This window comes from Dromiciops gliroides, chromosome 6, assembly GCF_019393635.1.
Source record: "Dromiciops gliroides isolate mDroGli1 chromosome 6, mDroGli1.pri, whole genome shotgun sequence".
Lineage (NCBI taxonomy): Eukaryota > Metazoa > Chordata > Mammalia > Microbiotheria > Microbiotheriidae > Dromiciops > Dromiciops gliroides.
This window is the reverse complement of record NC_057866.1, coordinates 104,066,632-104,089,328: the sequence shown is the minus strand read 5'-3', so window position 1 is coordinate 104,089,328 and position 22,697 is coordinate 104,066,632. Positions and strand designations below refer to the sequence as shown.

The 22,697-nt window shown below is 40.1% G+C and overlaps 1 protein-coding gene and 1 pseudogene across 1 annotated transcript in view; one reads left to right on the top strand and one right to left on the bottom strand.

The window, feature by feature from the left end:
- The window catches only part of SPON1 (spondin 1), a 378,636-nt gene that overhangs the window by 15,853 nt on the left and 340,086 nt on the right, over positions 1–22,697 (top strand). The window contains exon 2 of the mRNA XM_043971364.1: positions 3,559–3,665. Coding sequence (XP_043827299.1) covers positions 3,559–3,665 — 107 coding nt within the window. The remainder of the gene's footprint in view (positions 1–3,558; positions 3,666–22,697) is intronic.
- Positions 17,989–18,124, bottom strand: LOC122733186 (annotated as a pseudogene).

Here is a 22,697-nt window from a genome sequence, read left to right as displayed (position 1 = left end):
CATGTCCTCATACCTAGAATGCTCTCCTTTCTTACTTCCACTGGAAGGCAGTCCTTCAAGACTCAGTTGAGATCCTACTTTCTACAAGAGGCATTTTTTACTCTCTTGCTGCTAGTGCCATCCCTCTTAGGTTACCACCAACTTAAACAGCATATATGTTTTAAACACACACACACACACACACACACACACACACACACTCTTATATAATTTAAACAGCATAGTTGTTTGATGTCTCCCTGATAGCCTGTGAGCTCCTTGATGGACTATGTTTTTGCCTTCCTTTTTTTCCTTAGTATTTAGCATAGGGCCTGGCATACAGTCAGCACTTAAAATTGTTTATTGATTGAACATTCCTATTATTTCTACCTTAGCAATGGGTTTATTCATATTTGTTTGATACAGAACAGAATTTTCCCTTGTTGATTTTTTTCCACCTTTTGAAGGATAAAATTATCATTAAGGGATGTCAAGAAGTAATTAGCTGCTCTGTTTTTGGCAGAGAGGGAGAGAGAGTATTCACTCCAACATAAGGTCTTAATAATTGAAGTATGCCATCAGTGCTATATCATGTCTTTGTGCCAAGTTTTTGATCTTTGTTCAGTTCTTCATTTAGTTCCTCTGCTCGTACAGGGGGAGCAAGGGGTCATTCTAGAGTGGCCTCCAATGCCACAATTGCATCTGCTTCTCCCACCATTGATTGCTAATAAAATGTTCTTTATCCTGTTCCCTTTGTCATGTCTACCTCCTTTCCTGAATTTTCTCACAATATATGGTGACAATCTCCTCCCTTTTATCTATCCTTTTCTTTAATTAAATTTTGCTGATATGTTTTGTTTTTACAATTACCTACACATACCAATGCATCCTTGCTCTCATATGTCTATTTCCCCAAAGCTATCTCAAAAGACAAAAGATTAAAAAGGGAAAAAGTTCAGTGACACTAATCGACATTTTTTTTGGCGGGGTTATGGGGGTTAAGTGGATCATGGTACTGCTGAGAAGAGCCAAGTCTATCACAGTTGATCATCACACCATGTTGCTGTTACTGTGTACAATGTTCTCCTGGTTCTGCTCACTTCACTCAGCATCAGTCCACTTAAGTCCAGGTTTTTCTGAAATCTGCCTGCTCATCAATTCTTCCAGCACAATAATTGTTATAAGGCAACTATTTTTTGACCTTATAACAATAAAAAGGCTTGTTGTCTTCCTGAGGTATGTATCCAAAACAGAAAAATATCCTAAGATTGATCAAATCCTGCGACTACAACTTACTTCTGTTGATTTTCATGGGCAAAAATGGTGCTGGCAGAAGGAAGCTAAGGCACTGCCAAAGACTGTGAAATCTTAAGTAAGAAACTTAAGATGAACAAAAAAAAGAAACTTAAGATGATGGGGTTACAGGTATCTTTCCTTCATTGTTTCCTTTGAATAGAAAGGAAATCAAAGGGAGAAATGACATGAGATGTGAAGCTCTAGCTAAGAAGATCGTCACTGAAAATGGAATTTAGATTCCAGCCCATGGGTTAAAATAAAGGAATAACACACTACTGGCCAGGAATAGAATATACCTAATGAAGGCTGGTAAGAATGTGTTTCCATGTTGCCTTAAAAAAATCTAATAAAAAAAACACTTTAAAGTAAGAAGGATGCATGAGTAGGAAAACTACCAAAATATATCTACCCATTTAGATTCCCATGGAGAGTAAATACAATGAAGGGAAAAGAATGGCATTTGAAGCAACCATAAGTTTAAGGAAACAAAATCCATGATTAACCCCCCCACCCACCCCCCTCCCAAAACAAAAAGAAAAACAAAGCCATTTTAACAAACATTCGTGGCCAGGCCAAAAGAAAAATAATCTTACATTGGTATCCAAAAATGTATATCTTATTCTGTATCTTGAATCCATCACCTCTCTGTCAAGAGGTAGATAACATGTTTCATCATCAATCTTCTGGAACTGTGGTTGGTCATTTCATTGATCAGAGTTCTCAAGTCTTTCAAAGTTGCTTTTCCTTATAATATTGTTCTTATTTTATAATTTGCTCCATTGATTCTACTAACTTCACCCTCAACCACCTTATTACAGGTACTTCTGAGTTTTTCTGAAACCTTATTTTACCAGTTTAATAATTTATTTTATTCACCAATTTGTTTTGTTATTTAATTTCCTTTTGCTTATCGTATATTTATACTGCTTTGTCAACTACTTTCTCCTTTTCTCTTTTTAAATGTATTAGATCCTCAGTCCTTTCCCTCTTTCAGTTCCGGTTCTTTAACTTATCCTTTACCTCTCCCAAATTTTGCCACCTCCAAATTTATTCTCTGACCATCTTCGCAAATTTGAGCCCATCCACAATACCTTCACCATTTTATCCTACTTTTTTCTATAACCTTCTCTCAGAGAAGCAGGAAATAGTATCTAAAAACAGAGACTGTTTTTCTTCAACTTTTTCTGATTTTCTTCCAAAGTTCTCCACAAATCCAGTCTCTCACCTTCTTCCTAAGTCTATATCCCTCAGTATGACCTTGATAATTTCTTTTTTTTAAGTTCTCTCTTCTCCCATGCTGTCTCCCACCAGAGGCCAACTTTGAAACTCTTCTGCTTTGGCATTGTCTGGAGCACTTTTGCTCTGGGAGCTACTATCAGTCAGATGCAATGCCAGTCTTACATTAGACTTTCTTAAGAAAAAAAGAAAACAAGATGGTCCTGCATTATGAAGACATAGTCCCTAGCAGATAGGCCAGTGCTACTTGGGTGCTGTTTCCTGATTTCATGAGTATCACAATGGAGCTAGGGACTTTGGTCATAAAATTTGAAAAAAAAAATTTGGGAGCACACGAGAAGATCCATTATGTGGGCATACAAATTAGTCCAAAGATGCAATGACATTTGATGGTAGTAAATGACCTCCATGATTGGAGATTTTCTTAGAGGACAGGGTGACTACTTCCTAGGGATGTTATAAAGAACATGGGGAGACTGTATATAAAAGTAGAAAAAAATACTAGGTTTGGAGTTGGAGAATCTTCAAAGCCCAACTCTGCTGCATATGACCTATTTCACTTTAAGGCAGCTAGGTGGCTCAGTCTGATCTCAGACACTTACTAGCTGTGTGACCTTGGGCAAGTCACTTAACTCTTGACTGCATAAAACTGGAGAAGGAAATGCCAAGCCACTCCGGCACCTCTGCCAAGAAAACTCCATGGACAGGTGGTCCACAGAGTAATGAAGTGTCAAATACGACTGAACAACAAAGTTGCTTAATCTTTCTGGGCCTCACTTTCCTCATCTTTAACAGGAAGGTATTGGAGTAGATATATCTAAGGTCCCTTCTGATCTTACTATTTCCCTGTTCTGGAGTGGTTTGGAGTAGTTGACCTCTGAGGTCCTTTATAACACTATGAATTTGCAATCAGGCTTTGCCTTTTTGGGGTCTGGGCCTCTAGGTTTTTGCTCTAGTGAACTAAAGAAGTCACTCTCATGGGTTATTGAAATAGAAGCCAGTTGATTCCATAGGTAGTAATTTTCTATGTTCTTTCTCTCTCTGCAGTGACTCTCTCTGCTGCTACTCCCTCCTACTTCAGGGGTTTCACCTTGATTGCTCTCAAAGAGAACAAAGAGGGAGATAAAGAAGAAGACCATGCTGGGGCTTTCCAGGTAGGAGACCTTCATAGTTATCATCCAAATTTGGATTAAACTACTTGGTTCCAGAAGCCAAATGAGGCTTGACTCACTTGGTTGATGTTAACATGTCCTACCATTAACCACATCCTGTGGTTAAATCCTTCAGAAAACTACCTCATCCTGATTTTTAGATATATCTATTTATAGATATATCTCTATTTCTATAGGAATGTATATGTGTATATATTTATATATGTATACACACACACACACACATAAACACACACTAACTTGGTGATTTGCTTGGTAATTCCCAAGTATAAACAAAAGTTCGTAAATGAAAGGAGAGAGTCAAATTGGATGGTGTTCAAAAGAAAGAAAGTGGAAAGTGATATATAGGAAACAGAGAGATGAATTTATGGGCAAAGATGAAAAGAATTAAATATGCTTTGCTTGGATATTTGGAGGAGGTGGAGCAAGGAAGGAGCTTAGGGAGGGCCTGATAATTGTCTTCAAATGTCAGGACATGTTTGATTTCCTCTAGGAGGAAAAGCATGATTTAACCTTATTCCAAAGGAGAGAAATGGAGGAAATAGGCTAAAAGCAGAAAAGTCAAGTAGAGACAATAGCATCTTCTTTTAGATGCTTAGACAATGAATAAACTCTGGGAAAGGCCTAGAGTCTAAGGAAGGCAACAAGTATAGTGAAAAATGTTCATCACTTATTTTATATTTACTCTGGATTCCATTTTTATCTGGCATTTTGTAGCCAGTAGAAAACAATAAAGGAATAAAAAAGATTTATTACAACTGGCATATTGGAATGGTCTCTGTGGAACCAAGGGCTAGGGAACACTCCCAGTGCCTAACTATCTCTGTCCCATGATGCTTTAAAAAAAAAAACAACTCATTAAAGTCATTTATAGTGATACTTCATGGCAATTCATGGTGACTCATGCGGCCTAGGCAGGAAAGATAATAGATAGGCAGAGAAGGAGAAAAGGGCACATAAAGGGGATATAAACTTTAACTAATTGTTAATTCTGCCAAAGGCCAGACCTCATTATCACTTTGCATTCTTTCTTAATGGGATTCCTGAAGTACATTCAGTGATTTTGTGTGTGTGTGTGTGTGTGTGTGTGTGTGTGTGTGTGTGTGTGTGTGTGTAAAAGATCCTGGAGAACAGGAGAAGTGAAGCAAGGCTAGAAAAGGGCAAAAGATTCCCCCCCCCCAAAAAAAAAAAAAACAGAAGGAGAGAGAGTCTGTGAGCAGCCACAAGTCAGTGTCTTGACTTTGGTTCCTGGTAAAATTTTAAAATATTTTTAAAAGGATAGTTTGTTTTTTTGATAAAAGTATTTTATTTTTTTTCCAGTTACATGTAACGATAGTTTTCAACATTTGTTTATATAAGATTTCCAATTTCAAATTTTTCTCCCTCCCTCCACCTCCCCTAGACAGCAGGTAATCAGATATAGGTTACCTATATATATATGTATATATACACACACACATATATACATATATATAATATATACATATATATAATAACATTAAACATATTTCTGCATTAGTCATGTTATAAGAGAAGAATCAGAGCAATAAGGGAAAACCTCAAAATAGAAAAACAGCTCCCCAAACAAAAGAAAGAGTATTGTTCAATCAGCATCCATACTCCACAGTTCTTTTTTTTTTTCTGGATTTGGAGATCCTCTTCTATCATGAGTTCCCTGGAACTCTCAAAAGGATAGTTTTGAAGCATTTAGAAAGAAAAGTGATCATCTATGGAAACCAGTATGGCTTTAATAGGGAAAGCTCTTGCTGGATTGATCTCTCTGTCTGTCTGTCTGTCTGTCTGTCTCTCTCTCTGTCTATCTCTGTCTCTCTCTGTCTCTTTCTGATTCTCTCTGTCTCTCTCTGTGTCTCTCTCTGTCTCTGTTTCTCTTTTGCTAGGTTACTAGACTGGTAGACTGAGGAACTCTACAGGTATAGTACACTTAGATTTCAACAAAGGAACTGACAGTCTCTCATGTAATCCTTGTGGATGAGAGAGATGTTCTAAATAGGAGTAATATTTGTATTCATAACCGGCTGAATGACCAGACTTGAAGTATAATCATTAATGGTTTGATGTCAGGTTGGAATGACACGTCTAGTGGTATTCCCTGGGGAGCTGTCCCTGGTCTGGCTATTAATGATTTGGTTAAAGGCATAGATGACATGCTTATTAAATTTGCAGATGGCACACAGCTTGTAGGGAAATCTGACCTCCTGAATGTTAAGATCTGACAAAATCTTGACAGGCTAGAATAATAGACCAAATCTAATTAGAAGGTGTGTGCTCTGTAGTGCCAGATCCCTGCTTTAGTTTATCATGAGTTCATGGTTGCCTTGTTTTTTGGGTTTTTTTTGAAGCAAACTATCATTGTAATTTCTACAAGTTGCCACTAGGTGGTAGTGAAGTCAATGGGTTGTTTGGTATGAGTTGACTGACTCCTAGAATGTTTGGGGGGGGAGGGGTGGTGGCGTAGAGAACATATAGCTGTAAAATTTAGTGCAAGGATCATAGAGATCGTTTAGTTCAGCCCCTTCACTTTGTAGATGAGAAACTGAGGCCCAGAGAACTTGAGGCCACCCAGCTAGTAAATGGTAGAATTTATGAGCTATGAATTCACAAATAACCCCCCTAAAAGTCTACTAAATGCTCAAAGACAGAGAGGCAGAAAGGAAAGAATGGTAGGCTTGGCCTGAATTCAAATCTAGACTCTAGCACTTACCAGCTGTGTGGTCCTTGGTAAGTCATTCTCCAAGCCTCAATTCTCCCATTTATTAAATGAGAGTAATAAAACTACCAAGAAAAACATAAAAAATATTCATTGTAATGCCGCAGACTAATGCCACAAAACTCTTTAGTATAAACCAGGGAAGCTTTTCTGGACTAATTAAGTCATTTTAACCTCATCCACCCTTATAATTCCTTTCATCATTTTTATATTCACTCATTCATTTACTCAATCATTCAGTCATTCCGCATTTGTTGAGCAAGTGCTATGTGTGCAGACCTCCATAAGGAACTAGCACTGTCAGCATTTCTTTCATTTTCCCCCAACAGTAGGCATAGAAAGAGCCAGAATAAATTGCTTTTCCCTTCACTGAGCATCTGCAGCATTCTCTCTTTATGCTTACATCAGTTTAGCTTGGTCTTAAAAATCTTTCCAAAGTTTATGTCTCTGTTTTCCTCCTTGCCTCTCTGTTAGGCCTTTAGCTCACAGACTCCCTTTAATCTTGCTTTCTCAGCTAGGAAAGCCTTGTTTCTCTTTCATTTCTCTGGTTTTAAAAGTCCTGGGTGTACCAAGACCAGGATGATGAAGGTCCTGGGTCTTAACTTCCCCACAAGTTTCCTCCCTTCTGAGAAGTGGAAAATTCCATCTGGTCTAAATTCCTGTTACAGTAGCTGTTCTGTGGGTGCCTTCTTTAACTCAATCTGCATAGAATAGGCTTCCAGTTATTGCTTGCCTCCCCTCCCCCCCCCCCCCCCCCCCCCCCCGCAGCGTATTGGAAAGTACAGGCATTTTAGCTGTAAGTGGTGAATAGGAATAGCTCATACTGTCAACAGGCAATTAACTTTATGGCATTTTTTTGGAGGTATGTGGACAGATTTGTCTGGAGCTCATAGTCACAGTCTTTCCTCTGCCATCTTGGCTCTGACCCTCCAATTACAACTTTACAAAACTTACAAGAGAAATGAACATGCTTGTGGAACTCAAAGAGCTCACAATCCCTACATACATTTGCATATTTATGACAGCGGGTCAAAGGATGGAGGAGACACCAGAATCTCTACCTAAAGGGATGTGGCATGGGAGGGAAAAGGTGCAGTAAAGGTGGGAAAAGGGGAGGAACCAGGGGACAGCAAAAGCCCCATTCTTTTCCCTTGGCAGCTGATGGACCATGAAGATAAGGTCTCCTTGCCTATATGGGTACCAGCTGCACCAGCCTATTGTAGACTAGGGTGCTTGTCTTGACTCCCAAGGACACTTACAGAGTCCAGTTTGGGATGCAAACAACAAATTCTGTCAGCTGGGTGGGGGTGGTGTTCGTCCTTGACACCTTCAGGACCTCCTGCGTGTTCTTCGTCCAGTCTTTTCTAGATAATATGGCAACTCAGACAAGTTCAGGTGACTCCTTAACAGTATTGAATGAAACAAGTCAAAATCCTGTTCCATTTTCCTCAAAAATAGTTTCTATGAGAACTCATTAAGTGTTCCTAAGATCATTGAATTTAGAGCTAGAAGGGATTTTAGTCCAATGCCTTAGTTTTACAAGTTTCAAAACTGGGTCCCAGATTGGGGGGGTGGGGATGCTAGAGCCCACACCCATTGTTAAATGTTTAATGTGAGCATTTACATCTTAGAAATAGGCAAACATTAAAGATCAGGGCTTTATTGATTGTTTTTATTTAAACTGTCTGGACTTCATAAAGTGATGGAGAAAATGTTAATGATGCACATTAAACTTTAAAGTGGTGTGTGTATCTGTGTGTGTGTGTGTGTATGTGTGTGTGTGTCTTTGTGTGTCTGTCTGGAGTGTCAGTTGTAAACATTTGCCAATACACCTCAGGTCCAGAGAAGTTCACTGAATTGCCCAATGTCACAAGGCAGTCATTTGAATTCAGATCTTCAGATCTGCTTTCATCTCATCATACAGTCTCTCAAACTAGGATTCTAACTTTTTCCTGATTCAGCATCTAGGATACAAGGCAGATATGCCTCCTTCTTTAAAGAGCTACAGGGAAACAGTGTTTTGTAAGTTAATTTGATAGTGGGGAAATTACAAGCTACAAGAAAATTTAAAAGCCAGTAATTTAACTCTGGGGACAGGTAGGTGGAAAAGTGGATAGAGTACTGGGTCCTGGAGTTAGAAAGACTCATCTTTCTGAATTCCAATCTGGCCTCAGACACTCCTTAGCTGTGTGACCCTGGGCAAGTCACTTAACCTGTTTGCCTCAGTTTCTTCATCTGTAAAATGAACTGGAAAAGGAAATGACAAACCACTCCAGTATCTTTCCCAAGAAAACCCCAAATGGGGTCACGAACAGTGAGACAAGACTGACACAACTGAACAACAATTTAACCCGGAGGTTCTTAACTTGGGGTCAGGGGGTCCATGAACTAGGATGGAAAAAAATTACATCTTAATTTTCACTGGCCACGGCTTCCTTTGTAGTTCTATGCATTTTAGTTTCTGCATTTAAGAACATTATTCTGAGGTATCCAGAGGCTTCACCAGACTGTCAAAGGGACCCTCAATGCATAAAAAGGATGAAGAATCCTTTTTAACCCTTTCTTGGCAGACTTTTCTTATCAGTCCTCCCCAAGGCATCCTTCATGCTGGTGTTCCAGAGAAATGGAAAGAAGTTCTAAACTGGCAAGAAGATAATCAGCATTACATGATGGCTCATTCAGCCCACAAAAGCCCAGAGACAATTTATTTATACTTGAGAAGAAATCGGATTGTCTGGCATCCTGACAGTGCTCAACAAGTATTTATTAAGCAATTAAGTATCTTTGCCTAGCTCTGTGCTAAGGGCTATGGATTCAAAGAAAGGAAATAAACAAACCCATGATCCCAAGGAGCTCACATTCTAATGAGATAGACAAAGGCCAACAATTATACGCGAAAAAGATATATACCGAGCAGATAGAAGGTTATCTCAGAAGGAAAGTACTAGGAGTTGGAATAAGGAAAAAATCCTGATGTATTAAAACAGATGTCACCCTTTGGAAAGGTACTTAGACATCCTGAAGTTCTTTTTTTAAAAATTATAAAAGTATTTTATTATGTTACAGTTACATGTAGAGATAGTTTTCAACATTTTTTTTTAAGCGAGGCAATTGGGGTTAAGTGACTTGCCCAGGGTCACACAGCTAATAAGTGTTAAGTGTCTGAGGTGGGACTTGAACTCAGGTACTCCTGACTCCAGGGCCAGTGCTCTATCCACTGTGCTACCTAGCTGCCCCCTCAATATTTGTTTTTATAGGATTTCTTCCCCCTCCCCAAGACAGCAAGCAATCAGATATAGGTTATATATGAATAACATTAAACATATTTCTGCATTAGTCATGTTATAAGAGAAGAATCAGAGCAAAGAGGAAAAACCTCAAAAAAGAAAAAAAACCACAGCACCCAAAACAAAGAAATAGTATGGTTCAATCTGCATCCATGTTCCACAGTTTTTTTTTTTTTCTTTCTGGATTTGGAGAGTTTTTTCCATCATAAATCCTTTGGTACTATCTCGTACCATTGTATTACTGAGAAGAATTAAGTCTATCACAGTAGATCAACACTCAATGTTGATGATACTGTGTACAATGTTCTTCTGGTTCTGCTCATCTCACTCATCATCAGTTCACGCAAGTCCTTCCAGGTTTCTCTAAACTCCTCCTGCTCGTCGTTTCTTACAGCACAATAGAATCCCATTACATTCATATACCACAACTTGTTCAGCCATTCCCCAATTGATGGTCAGCCCCTCAATTTCCAATTCCTTGCCACCACAAAAAGACCAGCTATAAATATTTTTGTACATGTGGGTCCTTTTGCCTTTTCTCATCCTGGAGTTCTTACTGGAAATCGTCTAGAGAATGCCTCGGTACTGTAGTAACCTAAGGCACATCTTTATTTTCAGGTACATAGGCTGGGTACCAATGTGATGAAAAGGAGAACTCAAAATTCAAATGGAATACTCTGCTCTTGAAAAGTAGCGATCCATTCCTGGAAGTTTTCACATAAAGGCTAGAGGCCAGGGATGTCATAGAGAAAGAAGATTGAGAAATAGGTTGGATGCCCTGACCCTGACATCCCATCCAACCTTGAGATTGTGGGATTCTCTCTCTACTGCCACCACTCCATTGCTTCTGAGAATTAGCAGGTAACCCTGCTTTTTCCATCACCCAGAGAAGGATTGCTAAGGCAGCAGTCCATTGAAGTAAATCAAGAATTGTCAACTTTAGCATGTCATTTTTCTTTTTAAATTAAATTTTGGTTTGTGTGTGTGTGTGTGTGTGGGGCAAATGGGGGTTAAGTGACTTGCCCAGGGTCACACAGCTAGTAAGTGTCAAGTGTCTAAGGCCGGATATGAATTCAGGTACTCCTGAATCCAGGGCTGGTGCTTTATCCACTGCACCACCTAGCTGCCCCAAATTTTGTTTTTTAACGTTAAAATCAGTTTTATCTCACCTCCCTTATTAAAAAAAATAAGAAAAAACCCCAAACATTTTAAAGCAAGGATCATCTCACTCTTTAGCCTGCATCCATCACTTCTCTGTCCAGAAGTGGGCGGCATGCTTCATTCTTGGCATGCTGGAATCATGGTTGGCCATTGAAGTGATATGAGTTCCTAAGTCTTCCACGTTGTTTGTTTTTTATGGCCTTGTTTTTATTGTATAAACTAATCTTTTCGTCACTTCAATATGCATCATTTCGTCAGTCTTTCTCAGTTTCTCAGAAACTGTCCCTTTCATCATTTCTTATGGCATAATAATATTCCATTGTGTTCCTATGCCATAATTTATTCAGTCATTCCCTATTTGATGAGCATCCCTAGCAGGCCACTTTTCTAGGTAGGTTTCTACCCTTCTCTAGAAGATGAGAATTATTTTTCTTCAGATGCAGTATTTGTGGCCAATGAAAGCGTAAACCTGAACCCTTTTCAGCAAAACCCAGTGACCCAGAGCGAATCCTTCTCCTCCAAGTTATCCTGAAAATGCTGTCAGAATAATCTTCTTAAAGCACAGCTCTGATCATGCCATTTCTAGGATCAGGAGCCTAAAATGGGCTCCTGTTGCTTACAATGCAGTGAGAAGGGAAAAGAATACTTATTTATACCCTAAAGACATTGATTCAAGCTCTAGTTCTATTACTTACTGTAACCTTGGGCAAATCATTTCATCTCTCTGAGAATCAGCTTTTTCATTCATAAAATGAGGACAATAAGATTCATGCACTCCCTGCTTCATAGCTTTTAGTTTACAGAGAGGATACATGTGGTTCCAGGCTCTCTTCAGGGGGCGGCCCCTGGAGGGAGAGCAATTCTGGGAAGAAGCTGACATATAGAGGGCGTGCTGTGAGCATGTCCCTATTTCTAGCTTGTCACACTAGAGACTCTGGGGAATTTTCCCTCTTGGATTGGCAAGGAAAATCTGGAGTACCAGAAACATTTTTATGGTAATGAGCCACAACAAGGAGGAATGCCAAAGAAGTTATAGATTATTATAACTAGGCTACATAGAAGCATTAGGAGTTAGATCCCATTTATGTAATGCTTCCTATGTGCCAGGTACTGTGCTAAATGCTTTAAAATTATCTCATTTAATCTTCACAACAACCCTGGGAGGTAGGTTCTATTATTTCCATTTTACAGATGAGGAAATTGAGGTGAACAGAGTTCAAGTGGCTTGCCCAGGGTTACACAGCTAAGTGTCTGAGGCTAAATTTGAACTCATGTTTTCCAGGTTCCAGGCCCAGGTCTCTGTTCCACTACTATCTAGCTGCCTAATTCCTACCCTGAATCTCCCCTTAAAGAAGTGTCTAGGCTTTACCTTCTTCTTCTTCTTTTTTGTGAGGCAATTGGTGTTAAGTGACTTGCCCAGGGTCACACAGTAAGTGTCAAATGTCTGAGGCTGGATTTGAACTCAGGTCCTCCTGAATCCAGGGCCAGTGCTTTATCCAGTGTGCCACCTAGCTGCACCCCCAGCTTTACCTTCTTAAACTGTGGGTTGATACCCCATATGGGGTCTTGTAACTGAATGTGGGGGTCATGAAACATTTGGCAACAGTAAAAGGTTATGTATACCTATTACACCTATATACCCAGGGTCGTGTAAACATTTCTCAGGCGAAAAGGGGTACTGAGTGGAAAAGTTTAAGAACTCCCACATTCAGTTATGCAACCCACAGTTTAAGAAGCTAGGGACTAGGCCACCTATGTTCTCTTCTCTCCCAAAACTATTTTACTTAGCCTGAAAAGGCTACCTTTACCACTCACTCCTAGCTCTCTTTTATGTATTACCTTCCCTCGTTAGAGTATAAACTCTTTGAGGGTAGAGACCAGCTTTCTTTTTGCTTGTATTTGTATTCCTAGAACTAGTGCCTGGCCCACAGGGTAAGTACTTCATAAATGCTTGCTGAACTCTTTTTGTCTTTGTCTTTCTCTCTTCCTCCCTCCCTCCCTCCCTTTTCAATCGTACCTGACACACATAGGGTTGTTATAAAGAGAATCTTTGAAACATTTGAATGCTTAAAGGGGAGTTGTTCTTAAAGAATACAATTCAAACTCATCAATTTGATGTTGTATGGTGTAGGGGCCAAATTTAATATGGGGAGAGTTAATTAGTTCAAATTCCATTATTTTACCACAATGGCCTCAGACTACTTTTTCAGCCTGATTCCTTACTACCTCCCTACTCATGATCTACATTTTGGACAAACTGAATTTGCTGTTCCCTAAAGGTATGCTGTATTTTGCTGACTCCATGCCTTTCCTCATTTCTTTTTACCTCTTTTGCTCCTTTGAGAGGGAAATACCCCTTTACTGAATACTTCATTTCTTTGGGGGAGGCACAAACATCAAAGAAGATGTGTCCAGCCCCAATAACTTCTAATCTAATATGGCAAAAGACCATTCAATACAATTTTCACATTATATCAACCAACCACTCTGCTAGCATTTATTATTTTCAATCATCAAACATTTCTTTTTTTCCTTCCTTCTCTTCACATTGAGTTCTATCTTTTTAGAATAATGGTCTCTTTCTACATCTTCATCTGTGAAAATCCTGTTCATCCATCAAATCTTATTTCAAATGTTACCTCTTTCATGTAGCCCTCCCTAATGCCTTTTTTACCCCAATCAGATGTGATCTCTCGCTTCTCTGAATTCATATAGCTCACTGGCTGTACCTCTTGGAGGTGGGAGTCATTTAGCCCTCTTCATTATAGTTATCTTTGTGCCTCTGTCTCACTTCCTAGAACTGTGTGTGTCCTGGTGTGCCAGAACTGGGTTCCTTTGATTTTTCTATGTCCTTCTTCCACCATCAAAGTGCATGATATAAGGCCTTGTATGTAATATTTATTCAGTTAATATTTTTGAATTAAATTGAAGAACTTCACTAATGAAATAAAACTCCCTGATTCCTCACCAAGTTTTTGGAACTGATATAGTCAGATCTCAGTAGTCCCTGCTAACATTATACCACATTCCTAGATAAGCTTAGGAATCGCTAAATTTGAGATTTGGTAATATTACAGGGCATGATGAAGACAATCTCTAAATACTTTAGTTCAGAAAACATAGTGATATAGTGCTTCCTGTCTTTTTAGATATCCTCTCTTATCAATGCTGAGCTGATATGAAATTGTCATTTCTTAAGCAATCATTGGTTGGGTGGTGTGTAAAGGAGTAAACTGTGTGGTGATAGGGAAATTAGAATCATAGGATGTAGGTCAGGGTTAGTGTTGACAGAGAATGCAGAAGTTTCTTTTTTTTTTTTTAATGGGGCAATGGGGTTAAGTGACTTGCCCAGGGTCACACAGCCAGTAAGTGTCAAGTGTCTGAGGCCGGATTTGAACTCAGGAACTCCTGAATCCAGGGCCGGTGCTTTATCCACTGCACCACCTAGCCGCCCCAGAAGTTTCTTAATCTAAACCCTCCCTTACTAAGTGACAAACATGACTAGTTTCTACTTGACTACCTCCAGCAATGAAGGATTCACCTCCATTTGGCATAGCTCATCCTATTTTTGGATAGCTCTGTTTGGTAGGAAGTTGATATAGAATGGTCAAAAAGGTAGCTAATTTTGGCAAAAAGGTGGTTAATTGATACTTTTTAAAAAACTTTTTATTTTTTTTGGTGGGGCAATGATGGTTAAGTGACTTCCCCAGGGTCACACAGCTAGTAAGTGTCAAGTGTCTGAGACTGGTTAATTGATACTGAAGTAAATTGAGTGACAGAAACATTATTATTTTTTAAAATAAATTGTCACTGGATTCTGTGTTGTGCTAGACTAATGAGAAAATAAGAAATTTTTGAGATATATATACATGTGGGCACACGTATACTTACACACATGAACACATAGACACAAAACAATATTCCAAGGTAGTTTCTGTACTTTTGCCTCTTGGAGAGAGGGCATCTGGGAAGAGTAGAGTTATACTGAGTTTACTTCAAAGTTTGTAGACATTAAAAGAAGAGGAAAATGGAAAGGGAAGGAAAATAATAATAATGGCCAACATTTTAATATAACATTTTCAGGTTTCCAAAGAAGATCAGGAAGAGAGAAAGCAGCGGCTGAGAATATGGCGTTCTGTAGCCCAGAAACTCACAAGTCTACTGCTAGGAGGATAGAATAGGGTTGGACTAAAGCGGGGAAATAAGAAGAGGAAAGGGGGAAGACTGGAGTTTTTGATTAACCTCTAATTTGTCTGTCAATTTCTCCTTCCCTTTCCCCTCCAACATCCTCTCCTTCCAAGCAAGCCATACCTTGAAGGAACTAGCCCTACCTCAACGGCAGAATGCCCCCTGGTACCTGAAGATGAACAACAAGCTCCTCTGACCCATTTCCTTTGTATTCATTTTGCTTGTACTTAGGTGTGTACATGTTGCTTTTCTCATAGAATGCAGAGTCCTTGAGGGAAGAAATCATTTAATCTTTACCTTTATATCCTTTGGGCCTAGCACAGTGCTTGGCACTTATTAGACCCTTAATAAATGATTGATTGGTTGAGCTACTAGAAGTTTTACAAAGACTCATTGAGATTGAGAACTTGTGATGGATTTTGTCATCGTCTTGAGTTATTATTTGTATTTTTAAAAGAAACTTATAATAATAATAATCCTGTTAGTTGATCAGATAAGCTAAATCTGTTTATGTACTCTGCCTAACTTGTAAGCCAAGGGTGAATGCTTGGTTGATGGGATACTCTTCAGTCCCTAGGAGCACTGAGGAACAAAGTGTTCCAGTCTGAACAACTGGACTCAGAAAACCATTACAATCTGCACGTAGCTTTTAATCGACATTTCCTTATCGCCAAGATTCTTAATATCTTTTCTTGACATTCTATGTTCTTGCAACATTATTTCCTGTTTTACTCAAAACATAATCGACAGTGAGGAACATTGGTGTTTTGTTGCAGGGCTGGACAAATTTGCTTTGGCTCTATGAGCTGGCCCTGCAGTTTAGGAGTAAGATGCATTTTTCCTTCCTTGGAAACAAAAAGATTCTAGTGGCATTTGGGAGATGAGCAGAAGGTAGCACTCTGCAGTAGGGCTTGATTCCCAGGTGGTTCCTTGGATAGAGTGTAGGTGGAAAGTCTGGAGAGTGAGAAGCAAAACCTCTAGAGAAGAGGACATGGCTGTCCTGGGCACTTGCTCAAATGGTACTTCTGGGCAGTTACTTGCCAATCAGAGGGACAGAGACAGAATCTTAGTGACAGAGATCTCTCTTCCTTATCCTGCTAGTTCTCCTCCACAGCATGGACTAGGAGGACAGGTCAAACAGCAATGGTTAGTCCAGGCCAGGGTCTGGGAGATGAACAAAGCCATAAAACAATTAGGGAAGTGTAGATTTAGAATTAGAAGGAAACTCAGGGGTCCTCAGCTCCAACCCCTTCATTTTATAAACAAGGAAACTTAGCCTCAGAGAGAGCAAATGATTTGCCTGAGGTTGCACAGTGGCAAGAACTGGGATTTGAACCCAACACTGAATCCAAATCCAGCCTTCTTTTTCCCCTGTATAATGGGACAAGTTAACAAGTAGGTCAATATTAAAGGTCCTAGTGAACAGGTCTGTGACCACTGGTCTTAGCACAATGGGGTCTCTGCTTTCTGCCTTGTGTTCTTTGCTATAGATGTGAAAGTACAGACTGGTAGATGCGAGTTTATAGCCAGAAAGAAGCAAAGATCTATGGGTGCTTGGAGAACATTTCTGCAGTGAAAGCTCCTGATTTGGAAGTCTGACTTTTGGCAACCTTGGTCCTGCCAATACATAGTAAATGGGCTGTGAACAGCTGTACTAAAGTCCTTCACTTTGCAAATGCCCCGGGGACCCTTTGTTAACAGCTTATTGACTCCATTTTATGTAGGGTATCAACAACCTTGCTTGTGAACGGCTAAAACAGTAACCTAGGGTTTGTGAACTTTAATATAAGTTTGTTTGTTTGTTTTTTGATAACTGTATTCAACCTAATTGGCTTTCTTTGCAATACTATATATTTTATTTTATGCATTTAACAACACTATTCTGAGAAAGAGTCCATATGTTTCCCCCGACTGCCAAGGGGACCATGACTCAAAAAATGGTTAAGAACCCTTTAGTAAGATTCAAGGAGTAAAAACTCCCTTCTAATAATTTGGGGTAGGGAACCACTTACCTCATTATTTCCTGAGGGCATTGCTGTGCTGGAAGTGCTGTATGGCATGGTCAGGAAAAGATCTTCATGATAATGAACTTAATTCCTTAGGAAAAGGTCAAATTAGGTCAGTGTACCAATTGAAGAAGGTAGTCAGTTATGTAGAGAAAAATATTTAAGAAGAATTTCCATAATATACAGATACTTTCAGGTTTCAAAAGAATCAGATCCAGATATCTAGACATCTCACTTTTGGGAAATATTCCATTTGCCAGTGTCAACTAATAATGGAAGAGAGTGCAGTATGTGAGGCAGGGATGGGGAGAGCCAGGAAACCTGGCTTCTCATCTTGGCTCTCACTGTCACTCATTCCCTGGGTAAATTTGGGCATTTTTGAATCTTTCCTGATTTCTTTGTTTTCATCTCAGAAACCTAGTAGCAATAAATGATCTAGGTCTCTCTGAAGTTCTATGACTCATTCTCTAAATCAGGTGTTACTATATATTACACATTTTATCTGAATACTCTAATCATACCTCCAGGAAAGTAAAAGTGCTATTTAATTTGCCTAATATACCTGAAACAATTAGCAATCAGAAGGGTTCATCCTTTGACAGAGGAAGATGGAAAACTTAAATGGCTCCTGTGACAAAATTGGGTCTATTTTCCTAGAAACACACTTGGATTTTTTCCCCATCTATCTGCCTAATTGTGCAGACATCCAGTTTTACCAGTAAATCTCCATGCCTTACTTCTTTGACTTTGCTGATTGTTCTAGGTAGACTGAGCAAATTAAATGAAACTTGCATCTACATAGAGGTACAATTAGAGAAATACAATGTTGTATATTATATCATTACTTTATTTGGAGAAGGAATCCTAGAACCCAAGCAAGAGGCATGCACCAAGCAGATATAGCACAGAGAACAATGACTTTATAAGACCTGGATTCAAATTCTTGATTCGCCATGGACCACCTTCATGGTTAGATGCCACAGAGTAGCCATATGTGTGTTGTAAAGGCCACTAAGACCTCTTCCATCCTTATCAAGGGGAGCGCTAACCTTCTCTACTTCCATACAACACCATGGACCACCTTCATGACTTTTGCCAAATCTTTCCATCTCTCTGAGCCAATTTCCTCATCTTTAAAAGAAGGGTTTAGATTAGAAGACCTTGAAGCTACCTTCTAGCTCTAAATCGATACTAACATTATCCTTTTTGCCATATCATGTTTATTATTGTTGCTAAGGTAGCTATAGATGGTAAAGAGGCTAGAACCCTGAATCTGAAGTTCAGGAAAGAACTGCGTTCAAATCCAGCCTCAGACACTTACCAGCTTTGTGGTCCTGAACAAGCCACTTAACTGCCATCTTCTTCAGTTTCCTCATCAAAAATTGAGCATAATAATAATAATTAGTACATGCTTCCCAGGGTGGTTGTAAGTATTAAATGTGATAATTCTTTTGCAAACCTTAAAGTTCTCTATAAATATTAGCTGTTATTATTGCTCTTATTGTTAGGTTCTTCTCTCTCTGGATGGCAGAATTTTTTGGGTTTTGTTTTGTTTTTTGCTTAATTAGGAGCTCAGTCTTTCTCAATTACTAAAAAGATATTAAACCATTAGTGACTGATACTTTGAAATGACTAGAATGAGTGGTAAATGGAAATGATTTAAATAGCTCCAAAGCACTTTCTATCACAGTGCAAAAGCACTCATTAGGCTTTTTAATTAGGCCTGCTAATCTACTTGCAGACTAAATCCAATATTGCAAAAATCTGAAATAAGTAAATTCCTGTTTTGCTTGGAACAATCTGTGTCCATCTTTCCTCCCTTAAGGAACGCTAATTTATTGGGACCACTGCTGAAGCATTCCCCAAACACCAAGAGGCAAAGCCCTTGCTAAGTGACACATTTACTGTTCTGTGTCTATACTTGTTAAAAGCCAGGGAGAAGAAAGAAGTCTGGGGCTGCTGTTGGCTTATAGGTTGTCCCATCGCCAAGGGAGGTGAATTAGCTCTGGCTTCTGCCTCTCTACTGCAGGGAGGGAAGAGGAGACCTGGCCATGATCCAGTTAATTTGATCTATATAGAAAAGCAAAGGGCCCAGCTGAGTTAGCTCCCCTGCCTGTCCACATGCATACCGTTCTGGCTTTCTAGGCTGGGAAGACCTATTGTAGAGATGCATTTATAGCCAATAGCTGCAACAGAAGATTCAAAAAGCTATTTTTTCACAATGGACAGACGGAACCTCTCTATTTGTGGGCCTGGCCTGAGGGAGGACGTATGTCTTCCTGGCTCCCTGGATAAGAGGAGCTTCTTCTCTTTTCATCTCTAGGTCATCTGTGACTTTTTGCTTTTCATCTTCCATATGCAATCCATTTCCAAATTCTGCTGGCTCCCCCTCTCTAATATCTTCAATTCAACGAACATTTATTATTTTCCTACTATGTGCTAGGCACCATGCTAAGCACTATGGGTATAAAAAGAGGCAAAAGAGATTCCCTGACCTTAGGGAGCTTGCAACCTAATGGGGAAGACAACGTGTAGAAATATATACAAAGGAAGTTACATATAGGGTCAATAGGAAATAAGAGGAAAAACACTGGAATTAAGAGTTTCTAGGGAAGGCTTCCTGTAGGAGGTAGGATTTTAGTTGGGACTTGAAGTTAGGCAGGTCAGTAGTTGGAGTGGAAGATGGTGAGCATTCTGGCATGGGAAACAGACAGAGAAAATGCTTGCAAGTAAGAGAGTGTCTTGTTTATGGAACTGCCAGGAGGCCACTGTCAGGAGACTGAAAGAATGTGTCAGGGAGGAGGATGTAAGAAGACTGGAAAGGTAATGGGGGCTAGGTTTTGAAAGGCTTCGTATGCCAAACAGCGATGGGCAGCCACTGGAGTTTATTGAGGAGGGGGACGATATCAGACCAGTGTTTTAGGAAAATCACTTTAGTGGCTGGGTGGAGACTGGGCTGGAGTGAGGAGAGATTTGAGGTAGGCAGACCCACTACCAGAGGGGGTGGTGATATCAGAGGAGAAAAAGGGGCTTATTGGAGAGATGTTTCCAAGGTGAAATTGACAGGCCTAGGCAACAGCTTGGATATAGGGGGTGAGAGAGAAAGTGAGGGGTCCAGGATGACTCCTAGCTTTTGTGAGCCTGAGAGACTGAAAGGAATGGTATTGCCCTCTAGAGTAATAGGGAAGGCAGGCAGTATGGATGGTTTAGAGGGAAAGATAAGTTCTGTTTTGGAAATGTTGGATTTATGGTGTCTATTGACCATTCACTTGACTATGTCTGAGATACAGTTGGCTATGGTGACATTGGAGGTCAGCAGAGAGATTGGGGCAGGAAAGGTACATTTGAGAACCATCAGCATTAAGATAGTAATTAAATCTTTAGGAGTTGACAAGCTCATCAACTGAAGTGATATAGAGAAAGAAAAGAGGACCTGGGACAGAACCCTAAGGGACAGGGTGAAATCTGGAGGAGGATCTGGCAAAGGAGACAGAGAAAGAGTGGTCAGAGAGGTAGAGGGAAAACCAGGAGAGAGGGGTGTCCTGAAAATCTAGAGAGGAGAGAGTGTCAGTGTCAAAGGCTGCAGAGAGGTCAAGGACAATGAGGATTGGGGAAAGGCATTGGATTTGGCAACTAAGAGAGCATCAGTAACTTTGGAGAGAGCAGAAAAGAAAGGATGATAGTTAATAGGGATGGAAGGAACAATCAAGTGAGTTTTTTTTTTTTCCAGGATAGAGGAGCATGGCTATGCTTCTAGGCAGTAGGAAATGAGCCAATCAAGAGGTTCCGTTCCAGTTGCTTACCTTCCCAGCCCTGATTCTCATCACTTTGGTTTCTGTTGTTCTATAACTGTAACGCATAGGGGGTGTCAAATGGGATGGGATGCTTTTTGGGTGGGATTAGAGAAAGGGTGGTTAGCCTACAGTGATTGAATCTATGGCTTTAAAAGCACTTTTTATTGAGTAGTTACAGTTTTGGTTTTTGTTGAAGGGGAGCTTCCTAGCCTCCTGAGCAGCCATTCTGTCACACTCCAGCTACCCTTTCCAGCCTTGCCCCAGTGTAGGCACCATTCTTCCCCTCTCCAAACTCAGAGCTTCCTAACATGATACCCCAGTATGACTTTCCATCCAACACCATTCTTCAATGATTAACATATTTCTATTTCATCATACTCTCCCTATCCCAGAGATTCCATCCCCTCAACAATTATTTAAAAAACCCCTTCACTAATCACTCCCATTCTTCTCATCTTTCCCAACTCATACCCCTACAACATTCTATTCTAAAAGTACTACCCCCTTACACTGTGCTCTCTGGGATGCTTGCTTCCTAATTTAATTCAATTCAACAAACATTTATTAAGTGTTTCCTGTTCAGGCATTGTGCTAAGCATTGGAGATACAAATAAGAAATCAAAAGATAGTCCCTGTCCTCAAGGATCTTATAATCTAATGGGGAAGACACCATACAAAAGGAAGCTGCAAAGCAGGGGTTGGGGGAAGCCCCAGGGGATACTTAGCATGGGGGCATGATGTTCTCAGGAACTGAAAACAAGGAGAGCTGCTGATGGAAAATGAAGTCACTTGGAAAGTTCTGAGCTTTCTAAAAAGGAAGGCTTTGGTAGGACTTTATTGCTCTACTCTCCAGCCTTCTGATCAGAGGGGAGAGGCAACTGAGGAAGTTGAGAAGGTGTTTTTGTTCAGTTGTGTCCAATTCTTTGTGACCCCATTTGGGGTTTTCTTGGTAGAGACACTGGAGTGGTTTGCCATTTCCTTCTCCAGCTCATTTTACAGATGAGGAAACTGAGGCAAACAGGGTTATGTGACTTGCCCAGGGTCACACAGCTAATAAATGTCAGAGGCCAGATTTGAACTGGGGAATATGAATCTTCCTGATTCCAGGGCCTACATTCTATCCACTGTACCACCCAACTGCCCCTGTTGAGAAGGTGTTTTGTATCAAAAACTGAGTCAGTCTGCATGGTGATGAGATTTCAGGTAATCCGTTTGTCTTGGGAGAGGCATAAGTAGCTATCATCTTAAATCTGACCCTGAATGACTGGGCCATATGATGTGTTTAAGGAGAACTAGCACCTCTGCTTCGAGGGTTTCCTAGTTCTCTCTCAGGGTGGCTCATCCTCCTTTGGTATCTATATGTCACTCAACTCTCACTTGTGGCTCCAAGAAGCTATAGCAAGCACAGTGGCCACACCCTGGTGAACCCTCTTGGCACTTGGGTTAAATCAGGTTGAGGGTAATCCACCGGCCATGAACCTCTCAATAAGTTAGGGGCATGTCTATCCCAGGCTGAATGGGATGATGAGAACCATTTGTTCCAATGGCCACAAAGGCAGCTAAAGCAGCAGCTGTGGAGGGCTTGAAGCTTGGTCAGACACTGAAGACGTCAAGGTGATCCCCTGCGTCCCAGGCCATCTCCAGTCATCCTGGCTTTTGTCTCACTATTGGACTTTGATGAATCTGGAAGAGAGAGTGAGGCGGACAAGTTTGCGCAGCTCTGTCTCACTTGAATCCAGTTCATTCACAAATCAAGACATCACCCTTGTGATGTCATCGGTTTTCTTTGACAGTGAAGAGCAAACAACAACAACAGCATGACAATTCTAGGCATGGTAAGAGGGAAATAG